This window comes from Fomitopsis serialis (genome assembly GCF_022376445.1).
Source record: "Fomitopsis serialis strain Sig1Antser10 chromosome Unknown B0H18scaffold_76, whole genome shotgun sequence".
Lineage (NCBI taxonomy): Eukaryota > Fungi > Basidiomycota > Agaricomycetes > Polyporales > Fomitopsidaceae > Fomitopsis > Fomitopsis serialis.
The window spans coordinates 32,439-52,472 of NW_025955036.1; the positions used below are offsets into that span (position 1 = coordinate 32,439).

Sequence of the window (20,034 nt, forward strand, 5' to 3'; positions counted from 1 at the left end):
ATAAGAGAGCTGAATGACAAGCATCTGTAGATTACTAAAGCTAGATAATGCTTAGTATCTCGCCTAGTCTGTAGCGTCTACGCCATATAATTTCTGTAAGCTTTCGCGGTCACTGCTCACAAACTTCCGACTGATTATGGTCTATACAGCGCCTCGGTATACTGTATCCTTAGCTATGGAAGTTACATTGACTCTGGAGACTACTTGTATACCCTTACCCCTCCGCGGGTTATGATACCCTTGATGTAACCTTAGTGCATACTAGATCCGTGTATCAGCATGGGCTGTCACGGTCATTATACCAAATATCGGCGAATTTGCGAACACAATCAGAGTGATAACTTGTGTGTGAAGAAGCAGACTAGTATTTGCACAGTCGACAGGCTCGTCCTACCGATTACTGTGACTAGAACAATAATGTTCGTGACAGTGAGGTGCGGTGGCCTTTGGTTTCCCAAAATAGAAAGTGCACTGCCGAAAGCGGAGAGGGGTCCTGCGCAGACAAGCGCCCGTGTGTCAATAGTCTGCGCCGGCTTTGTTGGTGTGCAAACGGTGCACAACTCGTTACAGCGTCAACATGCGTCCATTTATTGCGCGACCATGCCAGGCGTTGACACAGCGAAGGCACAGTCCTCTCCGCTATGCCTGCAACACTGTCTGCTGGCGCTTTCATTGCCGCAATCCTGGTCTTGATACCCTCGCCGGCGCACTGGCGTGCACGGAACGTCGCTATCCTGTCCCTCATTGCCTGGCTAGTTGTGGTCGACCTCATTTATGGCGTGAACACCATAGTGTGGTCTGGTAACGTCGAGGTTCGTTTGGTCGTCTGGTGCGACATTAGTACGTCTCTCTTCCACCGTCGTTCAACGGTGTCTGACGTCCAACGTTTGCCCGATCTAGCGACAAAGATTATTATTGGAGCCTCCTCTGCGCTGCCTGCGGCGGCGATGTGCATTTGCAAGCATCTCGAGCTAGTCGCGTCCGGGCGGGCGGTGCGCTTGACTCGCGAGGATCAGCGGCGGAGGATGTGCTTCGAGTTTGCGATGTGTTTCGGGGCACCGGTGGTGCTCATGGCTCTGCGTGCGTGCTACCTCTCTCGGAACCTACTATAGCTGACCCGTGTACAGACTATATCGTCCAGGGCCATCGTTTCGACATTGTCGAAGACATCGGCTGCCAGGCGGCCACCTACTACTCCATCCCAGCGGTATTCATCGTCTGGTTCCCACCTCTGCTCTTCGCGACGATTACGTTTATTTACGCGGGTGCGTCAACCTATCTCGTATCTTTCTTCTTGCCGTGCTCAACTGTGCTCTCCTAGGCCTCGCCCTTAATCACTTTTTCAGACAACGGCTCAACTTTGCCACCCACCTCCGGAGCTGCGACTCCGCCCTCACCACCAGCCGGTACCTCCGGCTCATCGCCATATCCATCACGGAGATGCTCTGGGGCGCGTCCCTCACCGCGCTCGCGATGTACGACAACATCGCGCCCGGGCTCTACCCCTACACCAGCTGGGCGTCCGTGCACTCCTCCTTCTCGCGCATCGGGCAGTACACCCTCGTCGAGTTCTCGCCGCGCGCCCGGGGGCAGGCCTTCCTGTTCGTCTGGGCCGTCCCCGCCTCCTCCTTCATCTTCTTCGTGTTCTTCGGCTTCGGCGAGGAGGCGGTCAAGGACTACCGCAGGGCGCTCTCTTGGGTCGCGCGCAAGGTCGTTCGGCTCCCCGCCAAACACGACAAAACCAAGCTGCCGCTGCTCCCGATGGGGTACGTCGCCTCTTTCTCTGCATGGTCGACTGACTGACTGACCCGCGCACCGCACAGCCGGCCCTCCCTGAGCACGACCAAGTTCTCGTCCTCCTTCCGGCCCTCGTCCTCGTTCGACTTCAGCGACGGCAAGGCGCTCCCCGCGTACTACGCCCCGCGCGACGCGTCCCTCGACATCGAGGACTACGTGCGTCCCTCCCGCTCCCCGCGCTCCCCGTCGTTCCCCGCAAAGGCGGAGGTCGGCGCGTACCCCGCCCACCGCGCCTCGATCATGCTCAGCGACGCGGAGCTCGACGCCCTCCTCGCGCGGTGCCCGTCCATCCGCTCCAGCGTGCCCTCGCCGGGCTCGCCTACCGAGCTCGGCCACCGCATCGAGGTCGCCGACGCTCACCCCGCTGAGCGGCCCGTCTCCACGCACGCGGCCCACAGCTCGCCCATCGCGGCGCCCTCGCCGGCGTACCACTACCGCTCCCCCAGCTCGCCGGGCGGCCACTCCCACCGCGCCCAGGCCTCGGCGGCGGCGCCATGCCCCGTCAACTTGAACGTAGGGCAAGTACTACTCCTCGTCAACACCGAACGCGCCGCTTGACTTACGCTTACCATTTGAATGATGACCCGGACGTTCGGGGCTCAACGGGGCTGAACGCGTTGCAGCCTTGCAGATATGTACCTCTAGCCACGGTGTCTACTGCTGTATCCCTACTGGACTGGACGCGGACGACGCGGTGTCGTCCGCCGCGCTTGGTCTTTGACTCACTCGTACAATAAGTCCCCGTCGCGTATTTACTACTCTTGCTGCTTGATGAAGTGCTGATCTCTGTGTACTCAGTACTCGTTCGGAATGACATAATGCCAGTACAAAGCTCGTCCTCGGAACATACTTATCCGACCCCGGGTGTCTTGTGCAAGATACGAGGCAGTAGCCTGGGCTTCGGCGTAGGCTCCTGACTGCGTGAGCTGCGTCTTCAGTGCTACTCACGTCCAGCCAGCCTCAAGGCAAGTCTGAGGCAGTGCGTACAAAGGAACTCGTTATGCATGCCTGCTCATGTCATGGAGTTATTTCGTCCATCCGGTCTGAGGTGCAGAAATGGTGAGCAGGTTTCTCGGTCTCCGAGTGTTGCGTCACTCGTTAACTTATTCTTAGGAGATGATCACAAGGTAGGGTTGCAGTCCGCGAGGGCTCACTAGTCAAGACCCATGTTGTATACGATGTGCTTCGGCTACACCCTGTCAGTCCAGTACGTAGGGTATGTGTCTGTCTATCACTTTCAGCGCAATCCCGGGGCCCATCGACAATCATGCTTCTGAGCCATACCTCGCTGAGTAGCTGAGAAGCCGGTTGCTACTATGCCCCTGCAGCTGGCCGGACGCTAGTATCTCAAGTAACAATGCCATCGCCCACCCGTCGCCTACGTATCATTGGCAGCTCTGCGCCTGCGGCACGGCGGTCGGACGTTACATCGTGGACTGCGAATGCACGTCGTCGCCAAGAGTCTGAACGTTGTCTACGTGCCAGTGGAGTGTCGGTTATTTAGCGCAGTATTGATTTCTGTCTACTCATGCATCTGTCGGTATATGTTTACTCTCCATGGGCTCACAACACACCCGCTCAGGCTGTACCACTACTGCTCACGCGCCCATTGACACAAGTTCTTCTTCCCAAGTTAAAATAATGCCACGCAAACGACTGCGTCCGCTCCTGTATCGAACTCTCTTTGGCTAGCATTCCTTTTGTCGGCCAAAGCCAGTTGGCCGGGATGTGTCAAGCCGCTGGTCAGCAATTGTGTGATGACATACCTACGCATCCCACTGTGTACACGATCTCGAGACGCGTGGCCTGCATGTTCAACGAGGCCCCGGCGTTCCACACACAAGGTGGTTGTCAAGACTTTCAAGAATTACATAACGGCGGCAGTGTGAGTACTCGAGAAAGCGAACAAATAATTGAAGGGCGGTTGTACAACGCGAAGGGACGTGAACGAATGGATGGACAGTTGTCCAGATACGACTGATGTTGGAAAGAGGGAGGAGACACGAAACATCGAAGGATGGAGGCAAGATGGTATCATCTAGTATGGGCTACAGCATAACGGACGGCTTGGGGGAAATATCGATACAAGTAGCAGTTGGGTCTGCGGAGACAATGCCTGCTGCTGAATAGCAGGCGTTGAGCAGGGTGTCTGAATGACTATGAGCAGAAGACGTACCGGCTAGCGGCGAGGCCACTTCTTACACGATAGTACACCACGAGTACGAGTTGTTGTTTCCAATGTGCTCCTGGTCAACCGGGATGACGCAGTCCAGGGAGTCGTCTCCTGCACACGGTGCGGAGCAGAGGATGTATTCGAGTGAAGCGAGGTCGTCCATTGTGGCAGATGAGTCTGATCAGTGACGGCGTGCCAACGATCAACGCTTTCGACTGTAGCGGATGCAGGGTGGTTTGTAGACTTTGGGATGCGGGAAGCGTGGGCACAGGCGACGCTCTTTATAGATATGGTAAGAGATATGGAATGTAGAAGGGGCACAAATATTTGGATCGCCGATGTAGACTGTCATTGTGAACGATGATCCAAAAACGGAGGACAATGGACGTACAGTAACGCAATCAGGGTCAATCCTAAGGCCTGATCCTGAATAGGCAAGTCTCGAAGTCTGCACTAAACCGTAGTTGCGCCCACCGATCCGCGGGATCCCAAGTTGAGCAGTATATGGAATGCTGTAGACATGTAGAGAGCCAATTCACGAGCCTACCAAGATTCCTTGGCGCGACGACGGATAAAATTTCGATGAAATGACGGGCTGTGGCTCAATTGTGGCTGAGCCTCAGCATTGTAATCCAGATTAGGAAAGGGCGCTTAGCAACGCGGTTTGCGTCCAGCATCAATTGGCGCCCATTATTGTGCTTGAACTTGAACGCTCCATTGTTCAGTAAACCATGCAGTCTCCAGAACCTAATAAAGGAACGCACGCGCCAATTCCCTGTCTTACACACTCCTCTCCCACTCCCCTACTACTTTCAGCTTGTCAATATGGGCGATACGACATATCCTCTGTTTCCGATATTCGCTTTCCTGGGTTTCGTCGTCGGCTTGATACCCATACCGTGGCATTTGCAAGGATGGAACGCAGGAACCTGCCTCTACATGATCTGGGTATCTCTTGCAAGCCTCGTTGTCTTCGTAGATTCCATTGTCTGGAACGGTAGCGTCAGCGACCCCGCACCGATCTGGTGCGACATCTGTGAGTGACGATGTCATGATTATGTCCAATGCATGGGCTAACATTGATTAGCAACGAAATTCCTCATCGGTGCAGGTGTGGGCATCCCTGCATCGTCTCTCTGCATCAATAGACGGCTCTACCGGATATCTTCAATGACCACTGCGACGATCACGCGAAATGAGGTAAGCTGCTTATAGTGTCCATGCATTGCAATGCTGATCGTTCTTGTAGAAACGTCGCGCTGTTCTCGAAGACATGGCAATAGCGATCGGTATCCCGGTCCTTGTAATGATACTACGTGGGTCGGCCGCTTGTGTACTGCACGCACTGTATCTGACACCCGCTTCTTGAACGCATAGATGTCATTGTGCAAGGTAAGCAGCAATATGGCTTGGTGACGGAGGATGATACTCACAACATAATCAGGCCACAGATACAATATCTTTGAAGACGTTGGATGCATGCCAGATATTTGGAACACACCACCGGCATATCCCCTCGTCTTCATGTGGCCAGTCGTTTTAGGCTGTGTATCATTTGTATACGCTAGTACGCCCATTCCGCTTTCTACCCATGATTCGCGACTCACCGTGAATTCAAAGGTCTGACCCTTCGAGCATTCTGGCGGCGGCGAGCAGAATTCAGCCAGCTGCTCTCATCCAGCAGCGCCCTCACGAGGAGCCGGTATTTCCGGTTGATGCTACTCTGCTGTGTCGAGATGGCGTGTACCATTCCCCTAGGCGTCTTCAGCATTGTCATCAACAATGGCGACGTGCCTGTCGCTCCTTACGTGTCCTGGGCGAACGCGCACTACGACTTCTCCTACGTAGGCAAGTTCCCTGCTCTCGCCTGGATGTTCAGCCGTCCGTTTTATATCTCCGTGGAGATGGGCCGTTGGATATACCCATGCTCCGCATTCCTGTTCTTCTCTCTCTTCGGATTCGCCGAGGAAGCGCGGCGGAATTACAAGCTCGCATTCAGGGCTATAGCGAAACGTCTGGGCTTCGAGCTGTCCTCAGGAAAGGCGAGGACGTCGCCGTTTAAGGCCTTCCGGTGAGTACTCCTGGAGGCATCTTCTCCGTTCGACGAGCTGATGGTGTCGCCACAGTTTAGGAAGTAACAAAGAAAGCCCATCGCCCTCCGAGGAAACGTTGCCGCCCTACAGCCCTAGGAAATCCAAGCGTCCGCAGCGACCAAGATCCTTCTCATCTTCCTTCCTTGACAGCGTCATCGAGATCGATGTCGACTACGACATAGAGAAAGCCGCTGAGTCTCTCAGCTCAACCACCGTCTACGGCACCGACAAGCCCGCCGACTCTCCTGCCGCTACATCCGCCACCTTGTCCTTCCCCGAATCCGCGATGACCGCCACACCAAAGGCGCCGTCCGGGAGGTTCAAGTTCGCCGCCGCGCCTCCCCTATCACCCGAGACGCCCTCCTATCCCTTAACCGTGTCCACTGTCGTCCCGCGGTACCACAAACCGTTCGCTTCCATCGGCGATCCGGCCTCGCCTTCGACGATAGCGGCGAAGAGCGCCGCAATACAAGTCACGATGCACCGGGAGGTGACCGAGGTCGCCGAGTCCTCTTGAATGCCGCCATGCCCACGTCCTCCGCTACGCCTCCGGATACGCCCCCGCACTGCTACGTCGCGCCCGTCTCCCTCGACTTGGTTTGATGTATCGTTATTGCTCGTTTTCCGCCTGCTTGGTTTGCTCTCCGACTCCCCACTGTATCACTAACATCAAACACCATACCCCAGCATTTTCCCCTTGCCTCTTCTTCAACTGTACTAGCTGCACCGTAATCGCGTCTGCGCCACCCCGATTTGCTGTTATCTTATGATTCTGGATTGCATGTCGCCGTCTTCTCTGTATCGTAGACTGGGCAGAGCCCGCTGAATGACATTCACGACGCGCTCGGTGACGCACTTCTGTGTCATCGTCCGCCCGAAGGAAGAGAAAGGCGAGATTCATGCGAGAGCCGAGCGAAGTAGTGGACGAAGAATGTGAAGGACAGACGTCATCCAAGTAGATCGTCCAGGAAATCTTCCATGTCTTCTTTCCCGGACTTCTGTGGCTTTTGCTCTGTCGGAAGTGGTGGTGCTTCTACGACTCGGTCTGCGCATATGGCCACTTATAAGTGGGCTTTCAAGTATGAGAGGCACTCCGATCGACATACCGTGCTGTCTGCCCCGGCCCATGCATCTGCTTGTTGTGGCTGGTGCCCCTCGTTGTTTTGCTGCTGAAGCACGGAAGCGTGACTTCAAGTCTGCGGTGGCGAACCATAACGGCCGTTAGCTCGCCCTCGTTTACGACGTGGAACTGAACTCACCCCACTTCGCCTCAGCCGCTGCCTTTTCCCTACTCAGCTCCTCCAACGATTCATCCCACTCGACTTGCTGTACCTTCCCCTTCTTCGACTGAGCTGCTGCACCTTGTCGTCCCGGAAGGATGTTTGCGACGCTCGCGTCTATCTCTGGGTCGTCTTCGGGTGGTGGAGGCGCGGAGGACTCTTGTGGTGACAGTCGCTGACGCTCGAGGAATGTAGACAAATCGACCTCGGGTTCCAAAATTTCCTCGCCTACACAACAGTGCAGCATGGTTCAGCTCCCAGGAATCATCCAGGTCCGTTGAGCCATAATACGTGCAACACGCACCTTCCGAGTCTAGCTCTGGCTCGAGCTCCTTATACCTATCTGCGTTCGTCCCAAGCTGCCTCCGCGCATACCTCTTCTGCATCTCCGCTGCCTCTTCTTCATCCAACTCCTCCGGCATCTCACCCTCCAGCACTAGCCGCTGACCGAATTGCGCTGGACGACCTCCACCGCGCCCTCTCCCTCGTGCGCGCAGGTATTTCCCCAGCCCGCCGCGGGACTTCCCTCGGCCTCGCCCTCTTGGGGCCGGATTGCTCGAGCTCGCTGAATCGTTCTCCATGGAATGATATCGATGAAATTGTGTCTGATTGTTGTAGAAAAGAGTAGAGAATTGGAAAGTGGAAGTAGATGGACTGCGAGTCCGAATTGTTCGGGGATGCCCGTAGGCGCTCCTCTGACTTCAACGTGCCGCCGTGCGCGCTCAAGCGCTCAACGCCTCAGGCTTGCATGTAGCGACCACCATGTCGATGCTCAAAGTCCTCCTAGCTTGATTCTTCGCCTCGACTCGCAGCTTACAATGGTTCTTAGTATGCCAACATATATGCGGCTCGACATAGTCGGTCCTGGTCCTGGTGTGCTAGTGCCAGTGCTCCGGAGATTGGTCCACTGAAATTGTTTCCCACTTAGGTCTCCGCGACGGTGGAGGTTGCGCCTGACATGCTACACCTATTCTCTAGAGTCGCTCACAAGACTGGGGAACATTTACAGCTCACTAGGTGAGTACTCTAGACTTGGAAATCACGGTCATGTCATTCGTCACTCGTCGTAATCGCGTCAACTGGGCGGTGCCCAGGAGAAAATACAAAACAGCCTATGAGCCCCCCTCCCTCATCAGGCTTCCCCCATATGAACGAAATAAGTTATGTTGTCAAAGAACGAAGGTGTTTGCAATTGGGTCGGCGCGCGAAGTCGAAGATGCGCTGGGTCGTGACGGTGTGAGGCTTGCCTCGTCTGTATCACCTATTATCAGTACTAGTGCTTCTCTTCACATTTTGGGGAGAAAGAGCACGTACGAATGGATGGAGGCACCTAGGCAATGGTGCAGCTGCCGCTGCCGCTACCATTGGTGGTGTCATAGTTGACGGGGACCTGCTCGGTCTCCTCGACGGGGACGGGGGTAGCGATGTCAAAGAACGCGTCCATTACTGCTCGTGTGTGTGAGTGGAGGATGGCTCAGAGCGCAGGGACGGTGAGAGCACGAGTGCGAGTGGTGTCTCGAAGACTGGACTTGCTCTGAACTGGCTGGGTCGCTGGCATTCATGCTTCCCTCCACCAGTATTTATACGACGAGATGCTACTCACCAACTCAAATTCTCGAGACACTTCGATGACGGCCTCGCGGCGAAGACTCATAGCTATTTCTGGCCAGCGTGAGTACCTGGCAGTCAGTCTATTGTCTTGCGAGGCATGAACGCGCGAAGGCAATCTTGCAACTTGGTCAGATACTATCGGGAGTGTCCCCTTTGGATTTCGTTTCCCCGTCTGATGCGCCGCCACAATCACTTTCTTAGTGTCAGAAGTTCAGAAGTGCTCTTCAAGTACCGACCCGCTTCGCAGTGCCAGCGTCGTAAACTACCTTTCCCGCGTTTCACACTGAGGCTCAGTCCTCGCGTATTGATTCCCCCCTCCTTCAGTCTTTCGCGGATAATCTCGTTAAACCCCCTGTATTGTTTTGCACCAACCATCGATGCCTGCTCTCTCATGCCGAAATATTGTCTTCGACTGACCGACGCCCACCGAGCGAGCTAATCTTTCAAATTGGGACCTGACCTCATGGGCCCTGCCACGAATTGTGGCCTCCTGCTCCTGCTATTCTCGTTGGCTCTTATTGTTGTGCTCCGCTGGACGGCCCGGACTCATTTCCCGGAAACTTACTCCGGCCGCAGAATGCCTTCGAGTTGAAGTGACTCGGCGCCCGCGCCACACATCCTCGCAGGTGAGATGGCGCTTTGCCTTTTATAGTAAGAACGGGTGGCACGCCACGATCGATCGGAGCGCCTCCGCCAGATCCACAGATCTCGTCGGTGACTTCTTCGTGCGCACCCGCATTGGGAAGGTGACTCGCTGCGTTGCAACGCTCGGCAGACAGGGGTGAGTCGCAGTCGCTCCTTTACACTTGCTCCTGTCTCAGTCTGCCATACGGTGTTTCGCAGAAACTACTCAGCCATCCCGGTTGCAGTCAAAGTGGCGATAAGTTGTGATCCCCGGTGGCGCCCGTTCTTATTGTTCTCTCTGCACGCATGCACATCTATACCGGGAAATAAGCGCGATGTGTCGATTTGGCGGGACACCTGAGTATGACTTTTGGCGCACCGGTCTCTACTGGTGATAGCGATCAGAGTCTGGCTGCACCGGGTCGATGTCTGCAGACATCCAGGACGACTCGCCATGCAATCAATTGGCGAAGCGTTTAGGCTCAGGTGGATGACATATGGTTGATGAGAATGTGACCTGTTTGATTCATGTTGAGATACTCACGACTCCGCAGCACAAAGGCTTTTTTGGACTGTGTCTAAAAATATGACCGCAGGCTTCGGGGCCTCTCACGAAATCGGCGACCGCAAGACGAGCTAGAAGCGCTATGGACTTCTGCACCTCGATGTAGCTTCTGTGGATTGCGGGCTGCATTCGTGGTAATGCTATCCCCGCATAACGGATGTAGAAGCATAGCGAGGCCGTTTGCGCGATTGTAGGTCAGTCCAAACCTTTGTTACAACTCCTCTGACTGACTGTCAGCGGAGCCAGTGCACGAGAGACAGCTTAACGGCAAGCCATCCGTGGGTCGCCGGCTTTCATTGGCCAAAGAGAGATTGAGATCCGTGCTGCAGCGCCCACACGCATAGATCAACGTCCTGGACACTCGGTCTACTTGGGTATGGCGGTCAATGCGGAGGGCAAGACAATAAGCAAGGGGCACGTTCGATTCATTTCCGCTCAGAAGGCTTCCGATTCTTGGTGATCTATCCGCTGCGTGGCGCTCGAAGATCGAACTCACGAGTGCGTGACTTACTTGCCGCTTAGCCAATAGGTCTTCGTGGAACGCTCACGTTTGTAGTCCAGCCTGGGTCCTCGAGTTTATCTTGACCTAGACCATAGATCAAACGCGTAGAGGAGCCAATGATGCCTCCTATACGCAAGCATCTTCAACTTGCGCGTACAGTATGGTTATCCCCACAAGCTACTCAGTCCCCCGGGCGTTTCGGACATCTGGCTTGCAAAGAACCGTTTCATGTTACACTAGCACGGAAGACATTCGCCGCTCGTCGTGTAGGAAATGGAGACTGTGTCGAGTACCCCAAGACAATTGGGCGTGCGTCATCATTGTGAACTGGTATGCCGCCGTGAAACGCAATGGGATGCGCTCGTGGATTATGCAACAATACTGATACTGTTAGACCTCCGGCTTGCATAGCAAGTCGGCGCAACACTCATACATTCAATGCAGCACCTTTCCTCTCTGCCTTTCGTGCAAGCTCCTCGATGTACCCGCGGAAGCCTCTGTTCAACCACTTCAACTCCGGCATCCAACTGACCCAAAAGACTGCGCTGCAATATACTTCATGTCATCACAACCTGTTATAGAAACCTATCAAGAGCACTCACCGCCATCCTAGTGTACCCAACGAGCCGGCTGAATATCCCAGGGCCTCGAGTGTGCCTATGGCCTTGCACACCGTTTCAGGATGGACATACCAAACCATCTCTTCCGAGTCATCAGAAACGACGAGCAAACGGTCCATCTTCGGCAGCTGGTCCCATTCCGCGCCGTCAATCTTGCACCCAAGCTCGACAGCAAACTCGTCAAGGCCGAGATTCTTCGCTTGTTCCCACTGGAGCTGCTCGACGGGTTTGAAGCCTGGTGCGTTCACCGACGGCATGAACTCTGTCCCGTTGGAGACGAGGTAGAATTCCTTGAGGTCGCCCGGGAGCTCGATCCCCAGTCGCTCCTCGGCTTCGCGGATAGCTGCCGGGGGCGCTGGCGGCTTAAGCAGTGTTTCGTGATCCTCCCATTTCAATACTTCCAGCATAGGTATGAGAGCGGACATCGGCGCGTCACGGAACTTCTGCATAGCTGCGCGCCGCTGCTCCTGCACAGCAGCGGAAGTCTGCGGGAAGGACAGCAGTGCTTGTCGTGCGAGTTCCGCATCTTGCTCTACCTGCTCTTGGCCGCGTCCGGTGATCTCGGCTGCAATTCCAGTCCGCAAGGCATAGTCTACAAGAGCTGGCCAGCGCCCGATGTCCCATGTCCACGTCGTGTCAAAGTGCATGGCGGATCTGACACTGATACATCGTATCAGCGTCAACATTGGTATGGAGAGGAAAGTTCAACCAAACGCACAGTGCCGACATCCAAGCATGCGCCTCCTGCTCGGCACCAGCTTCTAGCGCCATAGCAACAACGCCAGCGTGCGTGTAGGGAGCCAACCTCCAGTCGCCAGGTTCATAAGCAATCGCCACTTTCACGTACTCGAGGACGTCTGTAAGGTCATTCTTGGTCGGGTAATGGTGATCTTCCTTGTTCTCCTGCTCCCACAATCTCATGGTATCGTCTGAAGGGGCCTCCCATGGCACGTGAGGTCTGTCACCAGGCCGTCGCCAGAGGTACTCGAATGGTCGTGTGGAAGGAGCGCCCAACAGCTCGTATGTGTTCGGGAACACGTCGAACAACGAGCGCACCAGGGCGTTGCAGGAAGACGTGGAGCCCTCCAGGCCAACACGCATGGCCAAATGAACGATCGGATGAGGTATCTGGTCGGCTTCGGAGGGCATAGAGCCAGCGATGATCCTGGCCAAGTCAGCTCCCGGCGTCTCCGACGGCTTCATCGACTCTGCGGGCGCCGTTTGATCTCCGGATTGAGCTTGCCAGCGTTTCAAAAAGGTTGGTAGAGGAAAGAAGGAACTCTGAATTCCCCTCACGGCCGCTTTCACCAGATATGCTAGGGACCTGAGAGTTTCCGGCGAGTCCTTGGCTGTCCAGAAATAGCCTGCGCAAGGTATGTGGTCAATACCTAATGCGCACCCAGATCTTGCAGCATTGACGTACGATCACGAATGATGTCGTCGTCGAGCCATTCGCATACTGATGCTGACGAGGAATGAGCTATAGAGACACTGTGCTTTTGATTGCTATATACCCACCGGCTTGCGTTTGAGGCAAATCAAGCGAGGCGGCCGACGCAGCGTGTTCCTTGAGTAGCCCTGACTCCGCGAGCACTAGACATTCAATGGAGCTTATATGAGGATTTTTCAACAGACTGAACTCCTACATAAGCGGCCATTTCCTGTAGCAACAGTGATCAAACCATCCCCATACTAATATGACGTATGTATCAGTATGTTCGCCGTTTCGGGTGTTAAGAACGTACCAGAGCCTGTATGTGGGAGGCCGCTGCCTCCATCGACGATGTGTCAGTCTTTGATGGTCCGGGTATGAACAGAAGATTATAGCTACGGACACGAAACTAAGCCGACGCACACGTTGAGCAGTGAATGGCATGCAAACCTTCCGCGGTCGCCTTCTTTCAAGAAGGATGAGACGCTGGAGACTTTCGTGGAATCTAGTCCCCTCTGTATGGCATCTTCTTTTAGATCGTCAGGGACGAGGTATATTGCTTGCTCGCGGATTCGCAGTGTGTCAAGAAAGAGCAGGGAGCTCGGGTCGAGATGCCTGTTAGGAAGGGTCCATTTCTCTGAACGACAGCTCTAATCCAGACTGGTGTGCTTGAACGTACCCAGCTATGTAAACAATGGCATTCATGCTGTGCCGTGTCGCAGACCTGTGTTGCTGAGAGTTTCAACGCTGGACAACAAGTTTGCTGATACACCAGGTCAGAAGTATGCGCTGTAGATTCAGAATTTATAAACCGCGTCTCATGGTGACTATGACACGGCTTTGACTGTCGTGAAGGTCCAGGAGAAGGTCAGAACCTAGCTGCGGCTGTGTCTTAGTGTGAGAATGTCGGGCGGCTGGTGCACTGATTCGGGCTCCTGAAACTTCAAGAGTCGGTAACGCATAGAATGCCGTATTTTGTAGAGAGATGACGTACCTTGGCCTCAATGCACTTTCCATGCTGCCGAGTACATGTCTGAGAATCATCACCGGGAACCCGTCCTGGTAGTGCCAGGACCTTCGCGACGGGACTCATAGATCTGTCAGCCTTACCAAGTTAGCCAGAGTATAAGCATACCATCTCTGAATGTGATGTAATATTCGATGACCGGACGCTAGATGAGTATACGGGCAAGTCCTTAGGCGAGGATTGACCTCATGCAAGTCGTTCGAACCTCGCCACAAAACCTTTCCTCCGATGCAGTCTCGGAATGTTGCTAATAGAACATCAATGCAAGGTCAGATGGATGACTCAATAAGTAGTTAACATTCACAAGTGAGATAGCATGTTCATAGGCGGCTCTGAAGTGTCTCGTGCTCGAACACCGGCATGGCTCCCGCTTTCCGGTGCGCATCTTTGGCAAGGTCTTCGATGTATGCACGGAAGCTCTTAGGCCATATGATTTCTGGGCTCCACGCAATGAATACGACTAGTCTGTGGAGGCCTCAACGATAAGCTCCGCTTGTGTGTCTCTATACAAGTTGAGGCTCACCGCCATCCTGATGGATCTAACGCATCATCCGATTGATCGTGACCCTTGAGGGCATGTATAGCCTCAGACACGAAGCCGGGCTCAACAAGCCACATTGACTCTTCACTGTGGTCATCCGAGAGCATCAAAACGCGCCCGGGCTTCGGCAGTTTCACGTTCGGTGATGAATGGACGTTGCACCCTAGGTCGACGTGGAACCACTCGAGGCCAAGTCTGTCCGGGTCCTCCCAGAGCAGCTGCTCTACGGGCTTGAGACCGGGCCTATTGACGGTTGTGGGTCCGAGGCCGTTAGAGAGCTGGAGGAATTGTTTGTAATCCTCCGGAAGCTGCACGCCGAGCCGTACTTCCGCCTTGTGGATCGCAGAAGGCGACGCCGGTGGCTTCAGAAGCTTCTCATCTTGATCCCATTTCAGGACATCCAGCATTGGAAGAAGCGACGGCAGAGGAGCGAGGGAAACCCTCTGAGCGATTGAGTGTCGCTGTTCTTCGACCGCCGCGGACGTTTCTGGAAAAGACAACAGAGCTCGTCTTACGATGGCGGCGTCACGTTCAGCATCATCGCTGCTACGCCCAGTCGCTTCGGCAACCACTCCATTTATGGCAAGCTTGACAACTTTCGGCCAGTGTTCGAGTTGTGCACTCCATACGTCGGGCGTCGCAGTTCGGACGCTGTGATAGGAAGGTCAGCTCGTGATGTCAGCGAAGAACACAAGACATACAGGGAAGACAGCCACAGGTGCGCCTCGTTCTCCCAACCTGCGTCAATAGCCATGGAGATGGCTCCGGCAAGGGAGTACGGCGGTAGTGTCCAGTTCTCATCATCAAGCCGCATGCGAACTTTGACAGATTCGAGGGTGTCTCCCAGGTCTTCGATAGATGGGTACCACTCGGCGTTCTGGCTGGCCTTCTCCCATTTCTCTATCTCGTCTTCGGATGGGGCGTCCCACGGTAGCGCGGGTCTCTGCGCGGAGTAATGCCAGACGAGTTCCAGCGCTCGTCCGTCGATCGCATCCATGAGGACCTTGAACTTGGCGTTATCGGGGAACACGGAGAGCAAGGTGAGCATGAGCAAATTGCAGCTGGATACGAAACCTTCGAGGCCCAAGCGGACGGCGAACTGAGTGACCGAACTTGGTAAGTTTTCTGCTTCTGATAGAGGGGTTTCTGCGATCTTATCTGCCAACTCGGTTGCGGCGTCGGTGGATGGCGGCGATGATGACGAGGGAGTGTCGTCTTGTCCTCCGTCGTCTCTAAGCGGACGGCGGCTGTGCACGGGAAAGACGGAACAGGCCATATCGCCCTTCCATGCGGCTTTGAACAAGAATGCAAGGGATGTCAATGTCTTCTCCGCGCTACTAGCCGTCCATAGGTAACCTTCAATGCATATTAGCGCAGTATACACGTCTGCTGTCATATCCTCATACCGTCTCTTATAATCTCGATGTCCTCCCAAAGTGGCCCGTCGTTTTCTGGAGTCGAGTCGGTATTGCCCCGGGCCCTAGAATGTGTCCTACCCCCTGAGACTTCAACTGATATAGAAGAGATGCGCCTGCTGCTTGTCAGACCTGTGGATATGATAACTACCGGAGGAAGATATTGAGATACAAATATCACGGGTCACATAAGTCACCTTACGCAATCGACCTGAACCAGTAGCGATGATCTCGCGATGGTCATCATACTAATCGGGGTCAATGAGCACGGCCTGACCACGCTGCCAGTGAGAACGCGACATACGAGTGTTTGGACGATAGTAGAGCAAGTGCTCTGTTGGCATTGCGGCTCCCCTTGCTGCCCGGGAATGAACAAAGCATCATAGCTGCGGCACGGGTAGGGATAAAGCAATGAGCATCGATCAGAGTTTAACACACCTCTTACTCTCGTATTGTCTCAGAAACGATTCGGCGGAGACGACCGTCGCTCGTTCGACGTGGGCGCCAACATCTTCGATTTGCGAGCTAGAGGTGGTGATATATGTCACTTCTTCACGAATGTGTAGCGTGTCCAAGAACTTGAAGGAGCCCGGGTCCAAGTCACTGCGAACGCGTACGGGTTACATGATAACTCTGAACTTGTATGGCAGTCGCAGCTCCTCCGGGAAAATGCTCACCCGGTGACTAGCATTGCAACTTTCGGTCTAGGAGTTGTCCGAGTCGGTTTGAGCTTATGATCCAAGAGCTTCCGAGGTGCTGGAAGGCCTTTGACTACGCTCTCTTCCATCGTCATTTATGTCGAGTCGATCGCTGCCAGTAGTAGGTGCCACTCAGTCTCCGAGTCAGGCTACGTCCGAGTCGTCCGTCGTCGTTTATGGAAGTGGCGGGCGAAAGCGAACCTCGACTCTAAGTAGTAAGAACAAAGTGCTATTAATAGTGCAAAATGGTCAATACCAGTTTGGTATTGGTTTGGTACGTACCGCTGGCCCGGGCTGTCAACGACTGTCATGGTCCAGGCAGTACTGTGACTGCGAGCGCTACTTACACTGTCACACAGGCGCTGAGCACCGCCTTCAACGTTTCTTAATTTCAACGGCTGCACCGTGCAAACTTTCAACGAAGTTGCGACTCATCGGACGCGAACTCAACGTCCAAGGCGCTGTCAGTGTTTGATTCGAGCGTCCATCTAACAAGGTGTGGTTCCTTCGTGTTATAAGAATGTGCGGTGCTCTGATTATCAGACGAGCAATGGAGGGCACTGTACTGTGTACTAGTAGGGCCGCGGGCGGTGGCCAGCGCAACCAGTGAACGTTTGAACGTTTTGAGGACAGCGATTTCTAGATCTATGCCACTGAAGGCTTCTGGCTTCTCATACATCACGAGGCACCAGGTCTTTAAAGGTGCAAACACAGATTGCTCGACGTCTCAACTTGATTCGCTTCTCCAAACTTCTGCATTCGTTTTCGCGATGTCTAACCTCTTTCAGCCAAAGACCGTGGTCTTCCTGGCATCTGAGTAGGTCCTGTCGCTGGCGTTCTGTAGGCATAGCGCGCTTATCGGAGGCTCTCCAATGCAGAGCGCTACCTAACTCGAACGCACTGATACCTCTCAATGTCCTTCAGATCCGCGAGGATTCAACCTATCTGACTCTACAGGACTCGCAGCACGAGGCTGTTCGACGTCACTTCGAGTTGGGGCGAGCAGAGATTATATCCGTAAAGTCCTTCTTAGCTCAAACAGGTAGCGACAGGTCAGTCATTCGTTGTACTAACCGAGAGCCGTATGCAATTTTAACGATGTCCTATCAGCTACGATCTTCTGTTCATACCTGGCACGACAGATGTCATGAATCTCAAGCTGGAGTCCTCCGCCAACCTTATACAGACAATGGTATGTGCGCTGGACTGAATTAATCTACAGCTACTGACGTGACGACAGTATGGTGGTGGATTGGACATCATCGCTACGGGGAATGCCCGCCTCAGTAAGTGGACTATCTTTCAGTGTTCGGCGGAGCTACCACTTACCAATTCACAGTGCTTGCCGCTTCTGGCCTATTGAACGACAGAATTGCGTCTTCTGCATCGCTCGAGTTGGATGAAACACACACGAGTACGACATTCACAGGTTTGGCGAACTACAACTGACGTGTCCCACCAGAAATGGCGCGGGCGTGGGATTCTGAAGCCGCTGTCTTACGCGATGGTAAGCATCCACGACTTCATCGTAGCTATGAGAGTTAATTGTTGCGTCGATAGTCCAGTTTTGGACTGCTACCGACACACCAGAGTCCCTGAGAACGGTCGGTATACTGTACAAAGCGGCTCGCCACGGTGACATAAGCGGCATCTTCCCGGGTTCTGTTTCGCGCAAGTTTCTGGGACATTCATCCCGTCGCACGGATGACACGCTAGGGGTGACGTCTACCCCCGCTGCCATGACATCCGGCGAAGATCTTGCTGCAGAAGTAGCAGGTCTCTCGTCTTCCGACGCAGACAAGGTCGCTAACCTCGTATTCCATTTCGCCATCCGCTTGGGTCTCGAAGGCTTTACGGATGCGTGCAACTCCATCTTGCTGACGCTACTCAGCAGTTTCCCCAACGCGATCGAGAGCTTAGGTGACCCATGCTTGCGACCCATAGAGTTCATATGGGAAAGCTCCGGGCAGAGACCCACTGTATCATGGAACACGCCTTCCGCAGAGGATCTTGATATCTGGGATCGCGACATCCGCGACAGCTACAAACTCGTTGCCGAAGAAGACCGCGACGATATCCTCGAGTCCATCAAGCTCCGCATAGGCATCGATAACGATTGGTACCTCACGCCTTACACTCTGGCGGGTGCGATCGTGATGGCGCTCGATGCTGGCTGGGATGAGCAAGCTCGTCAATGGACGCTAAAATTGTACGAAGCTTGACCCTCATAACGTTGCAGTGGATTCCGACTGACATCGACACTCAGAGTACAAGACGCTTGCAAAAGCCACATGAATGACGTCTGGACATTCGACATCGCGAGGTGGCGACCGTTGGTTAAGCTCTGCAGGACAGGCATCGTGGCCGAAGTTAGCGGGCGCACAACTGAACGGGCTAGTCGTGATGCGGAGCTCGTGAAGCAGGCGTTGCACTCCTTCCGTTCCACGACTACCCCTGCCGCCGGCCGATCTCAACAACACACCTCTGCACAAGAGATCGATGACCTCCCTTGGAGCTCGCTCGTACCCATGCTCGAAGTCCTGAAGTGGGAACAGCACGCCACGCTGCTGAAGCCTCCCGCTTCCTCGTCTGCCATCCAAGAAGCAGAGCAGCGGCTCGGCGTCGAGCTTCCCGAGGACTACAAGGGATTCCTCCTCGTCTCCAATGGCATCGAATTCATGCCATCCATCGACTCCCCAGGACTCATGTCAGTGGAAGAGCTCGAATGGCAGGCAGCGGATGAACTCGGCTTGGACGCTTTCCGCGTTGACCTAGGGTGCAAGACTGACCCTGCCGAGTACGAGCGCTTGCCAAAGATGGACCGCGTGCTGGTCATCTCGGACCCGGAATGCGAGGAGCAAGTGTGGTATGTGGATCCGGAGACCGTTACAGAGGCGATCCGAGTCCTCAAGGCGGAAGGACGGAGCGACGAGGTTGTCGGACAGCCTGGGTGGCGGTACGTTACACAGTTGGCAAGATGCGACCGATGCTGACATTAGTTCTACAGGGCGGTCTTCTGGGTGAGTCACATGCCGGACCTGAGATGGCTGAAGAGTATCCGCGAGTTTATGGAGGGTCTTGCGCGCAAGGCCGACAAGGCAGGTACAAAGTGAGGATTATCCAAGTTTTGCGACACTTTCCGCCAACCGTGTTACCGATGCGGGTTCCCACTACTGCACCTCCAAGGCTGATAAAATAGTGTCGTGTGGGTGAATGTCATTACTCGTAAACAATTGGGCATACTGCGAGATTGAAGACAGGGATATATTAGGGGGTGAGTTGCGGCCTGCTTTCCCAGCTTCCTGTGCCAGCGACTCGATATGTACCCTGAGGTTCTTATTCCGTTGCAGCTCCGGAGCCTAGCCTGTGATTCACTGTCACACTGGTCAAGAAATCTTCGAGAAGTATGCGCAGCGCACTTTATAAAGGTCCGCGGCGTTTCGCAACCTCAAAAGACATACTTACATCGCGAGCGGCCAACTCGGAAAGTCTTGAGTTCAAGTAGCGATCAGATCACGATCGTACTACGCGGGCGCACCCCAGTATATTTACGACAAATATGGCAACCCCGACTACCCGTTTGGAGGCCGGTCGCAGCTGGTCGCCCAGGGATGATCTAAGTGGCCTTTATGTGAGTCGCAGTTGAGTCGCAGTTG

General features: G+C 54.5%; 6 protein-coding genes across 6 annotated transcripts; 3 read left to right on the plus strand and 3 right to left on the minus strand.

Annotated features, from left to right (window-relative positions):
* The first annotated feature begins 560 nt into the window (after positions 1 to 560).
* B0H18DRAFT_1027033 (pheromone A receptor-domain-containing protein) lies at positions 561 to 2,637 on the plus strand. The gene is made up of 5 exons (XM_048029853.1): positions 561 to 840; positions 901 to 1,080; positions 1,128 to 1,265; positions 1,322 to 1,766; positions 1,824 to 2,637. The coding sequence occupies exons 1-5, from the start codon at positions 642 to 644 to the stop codon at positions 2,353 to 2,355; spliced, it is 1,494 nt and encodes a 497-aa protein (XP_047889649.1). The 5' UTR covers positions 561 to 641; the 3' UTR covers positions 2,356 to 2,637.
* A 2,158-nt stretch (positions 2,638 to 4,795) lies between these two features.
* Positions 4,796 to 6,580, plus strand: B0H18DRAFT_1122384 (pheromone A receptor-domain-containing protein; the record flags this gene model as incomplete). Its single annotated transcript, XM_048034508.1, has 7 exons — positions 4,796 to 5,006; positions 5,058 to 5,170; positions 5,220 to 5,286; positions 5,348 to 5,362; positions 5,415 to 5,537; positions 5,591 to 6,041; positions 6,097 to 6,580. The coding sequence occupies 7 exons, from the start codon at positions 4,796 to 4,798 to the stop codon at positions 6,578 to 6,580; spliced, it is 1,464 nt and encodes a 487-aa protein (XP_047889650.1).
* Positions 6,581 to 6,921: 341 nt separating this feature from the next.
* On the minus strand, positions 6,922 to 8,011 carry B0H18DRAFT_629131 (uncharacterized protein). Its single transcript, XM_048038845.1, has 4 exons — positions 7,648 to 8,011; positions 7,323 to 7,571; positions 7,170 to 7,259; positions 6,922 to 7,123 (listed from the first exon to the last, which is right to left on the minus strand). The coding sequence occupies exons 1-4, from the start codon at positions 7,922 to 7,924 to the stop codon at positions 7,011 to 7,013; spliced, it is 729 nt and encodes a 242-aa protein (XP_047889651.1). The 5' UTR covers positions 7,925 to 8,011; the 3' UTR covers positions 6,922 to 7,010.
* A 2,636-nt stretch (positions 8,012 to 10,647) lies between these two features.
* Positions 10,648 to 12,710, minus strand: B0H18DRAFT_1027050 (uncharacterized protein). Its single transcript, XM_048029854.1, has 4 exons — positions 12,689 to 12,710; positions 11,984 to 12,629; positions 11,248 to 11,925; positions 10,648 to 11,190 (listed from the first exon to the last, which is right to left on the minus strand). The coding sequence occupies exons 2-4, from the start codon at positions 12,466 to 12,468 to the stop codon at positions 11,073 to 11,075; spliced, it is 1,281 nt and encodes a 426-aa protein (XP_047889652.1). The 5' UTR covers positions 12,469 to 12,629; positions 12,689 to 12,710; the 3' UTR covers positions 10,648 to 11,072.
* Positions 12,711 to 13,578: 868 nt separating this feature from the next.
* B0H18DRAFT_1027060 (uncharacterized protein) lies at positions 13,579 to 16,588 on the minus strand. Its single transcript, XM_048029855.1, has 10 exons — positions 16,358 to 16,588; positions 16,119 to 16,283; positions 15,985 to 16,066; positions 15,883 to 15,928; positions 15,672 to 15,827; positions 14,967 to 15,621; positions 14,248 to 14,916; positions 13,833 to 14,189; positions 13,692 to 13,785; positions 13,579 to 13,632 (listed from the first exon to the last, which is right to left on the minus strand). The coding sequence occupies exons 1-8, from the start codon at positions 16,465 to 16,467 to the stop codon at positions 14,045 to 14,047; spliced, it is 2,028 nt and encodes a 675-aa protein (XP_047889653.1). The 5' UTR covers positions 16,468 to 16,588; the 3' UTR covers positions 13,579 to 13,632; positions 13,692 to 13,785; positions 13,833 to 14,044.
* Positions 16,589 to 18,117: 1,529 nt separating this feature from the next.
* On the plus strand, positions 18,118 to 19,491 carry B0H18DRAFT_881785 (uncharacterized protein; the record flags this gene model as incomplete). Its single annotated transcript, XM_048040863.1, has 3 exons — positions 18,118 to 18,587; positions 18,645 to 19,334; positions 19,386 to 19,491. 3 exons carry the CDS (start codon positions 18,118 to 18,120, stop codon positions 19,489 to 19,491), a joined length of 1,266 nt encoding a protein of 421 aa, XP_047889654.1.
* Positions 19,492 to 20,034: the final 543 nt, after the last annotated feature.

Bases quoted from the DNA above. Each gene is read 5' to 3' on its own strand.
- B0H18DRAFT_1027033 (XM_048029853.1), top strand. From the start codon at position 642: ATGCCTGCAACACTGTCTGCTGGCGCTTTCATTGCCGCAATCCTGGTC. The intron at 841-900 runs GTACGTCTCTCT...TGCCCGATCTAG, and splicing joins GGTCGTCTGGTGCGACATTA to CGACAAAGATTATTATTGGA. The intron at 1,266-1,321 runs GTGCGTCAACCT...GTGCTCTCCTAG, and splicing joins GATTACGTTTATTTACGCGG to GCCTCGCCCTTAATCACTTT.
- B0H18DRAFT_629131 (XM_048038845.1), bottom strand. From the start codon at position 7,924: ATGGAGAACGATTCAGCGAGCTCGAGCAATCCGGCCCCAAGAGGGCGA. The intron at 7,260-7,322 runs GTGAGTTCAGTT...TCGCCACCGCAG, and splicing joins AGCGGCTGAGGCGAAGTGGG to ACTTGAAGTCACGCTTCCGT. The intron at 7,124-7,169 runs GTATGTCGATCG...CCCACTTATAAG, and splicing joins GGGCCGGGGCAGACAGCACG to TGGCCATATGCGCAGACCGA.
- B0H18DRAFT_1027050 (XM_048029854.1), bottom strand. From the start codon at position 12,468: ATGAAGCCGTCGGAGACGCCGGGAGCTGACTTGGCCAGGATCATCGCT. The intron at 11,926-11,983 runs GTGCGTTTGGTT...ACGATGTATCAG, and splicing joins CATGCTTGGATGTCGGCACT to TGTCAGATCCGCCATGCACT. The intron at 11,191-11,247 runs GTGAGTGCTCTT...AGTATATTGCAG, and splicing joins TTGGGTACACTAGGATGGCG to CGCAGTCTTTTGGGTCAGTT.
- B0H18DRAFT_1027060 (XM_048029855.1), bottom strand. From the start codon at position 16,467: ATGGAAGAGAGCGTAGTCAAAGGCCTTCCAGCACCTCGGAAGCTCTTG. The intron at 16,067-16,118 runs GTGTGTTAAACT...CCCGTGCCGCAG, and splicing joins AGACAATACGAGAGTAAGAG to CTATGATGCTTTGTTCATTC. The intron at 14,190-14,247 runs GTGAGCCTCAAC...AGGCCTCCACAG, and splicing joins TTAGATCCATCAGGATGGCG to ACTAGTCGTATTCATTGCGT.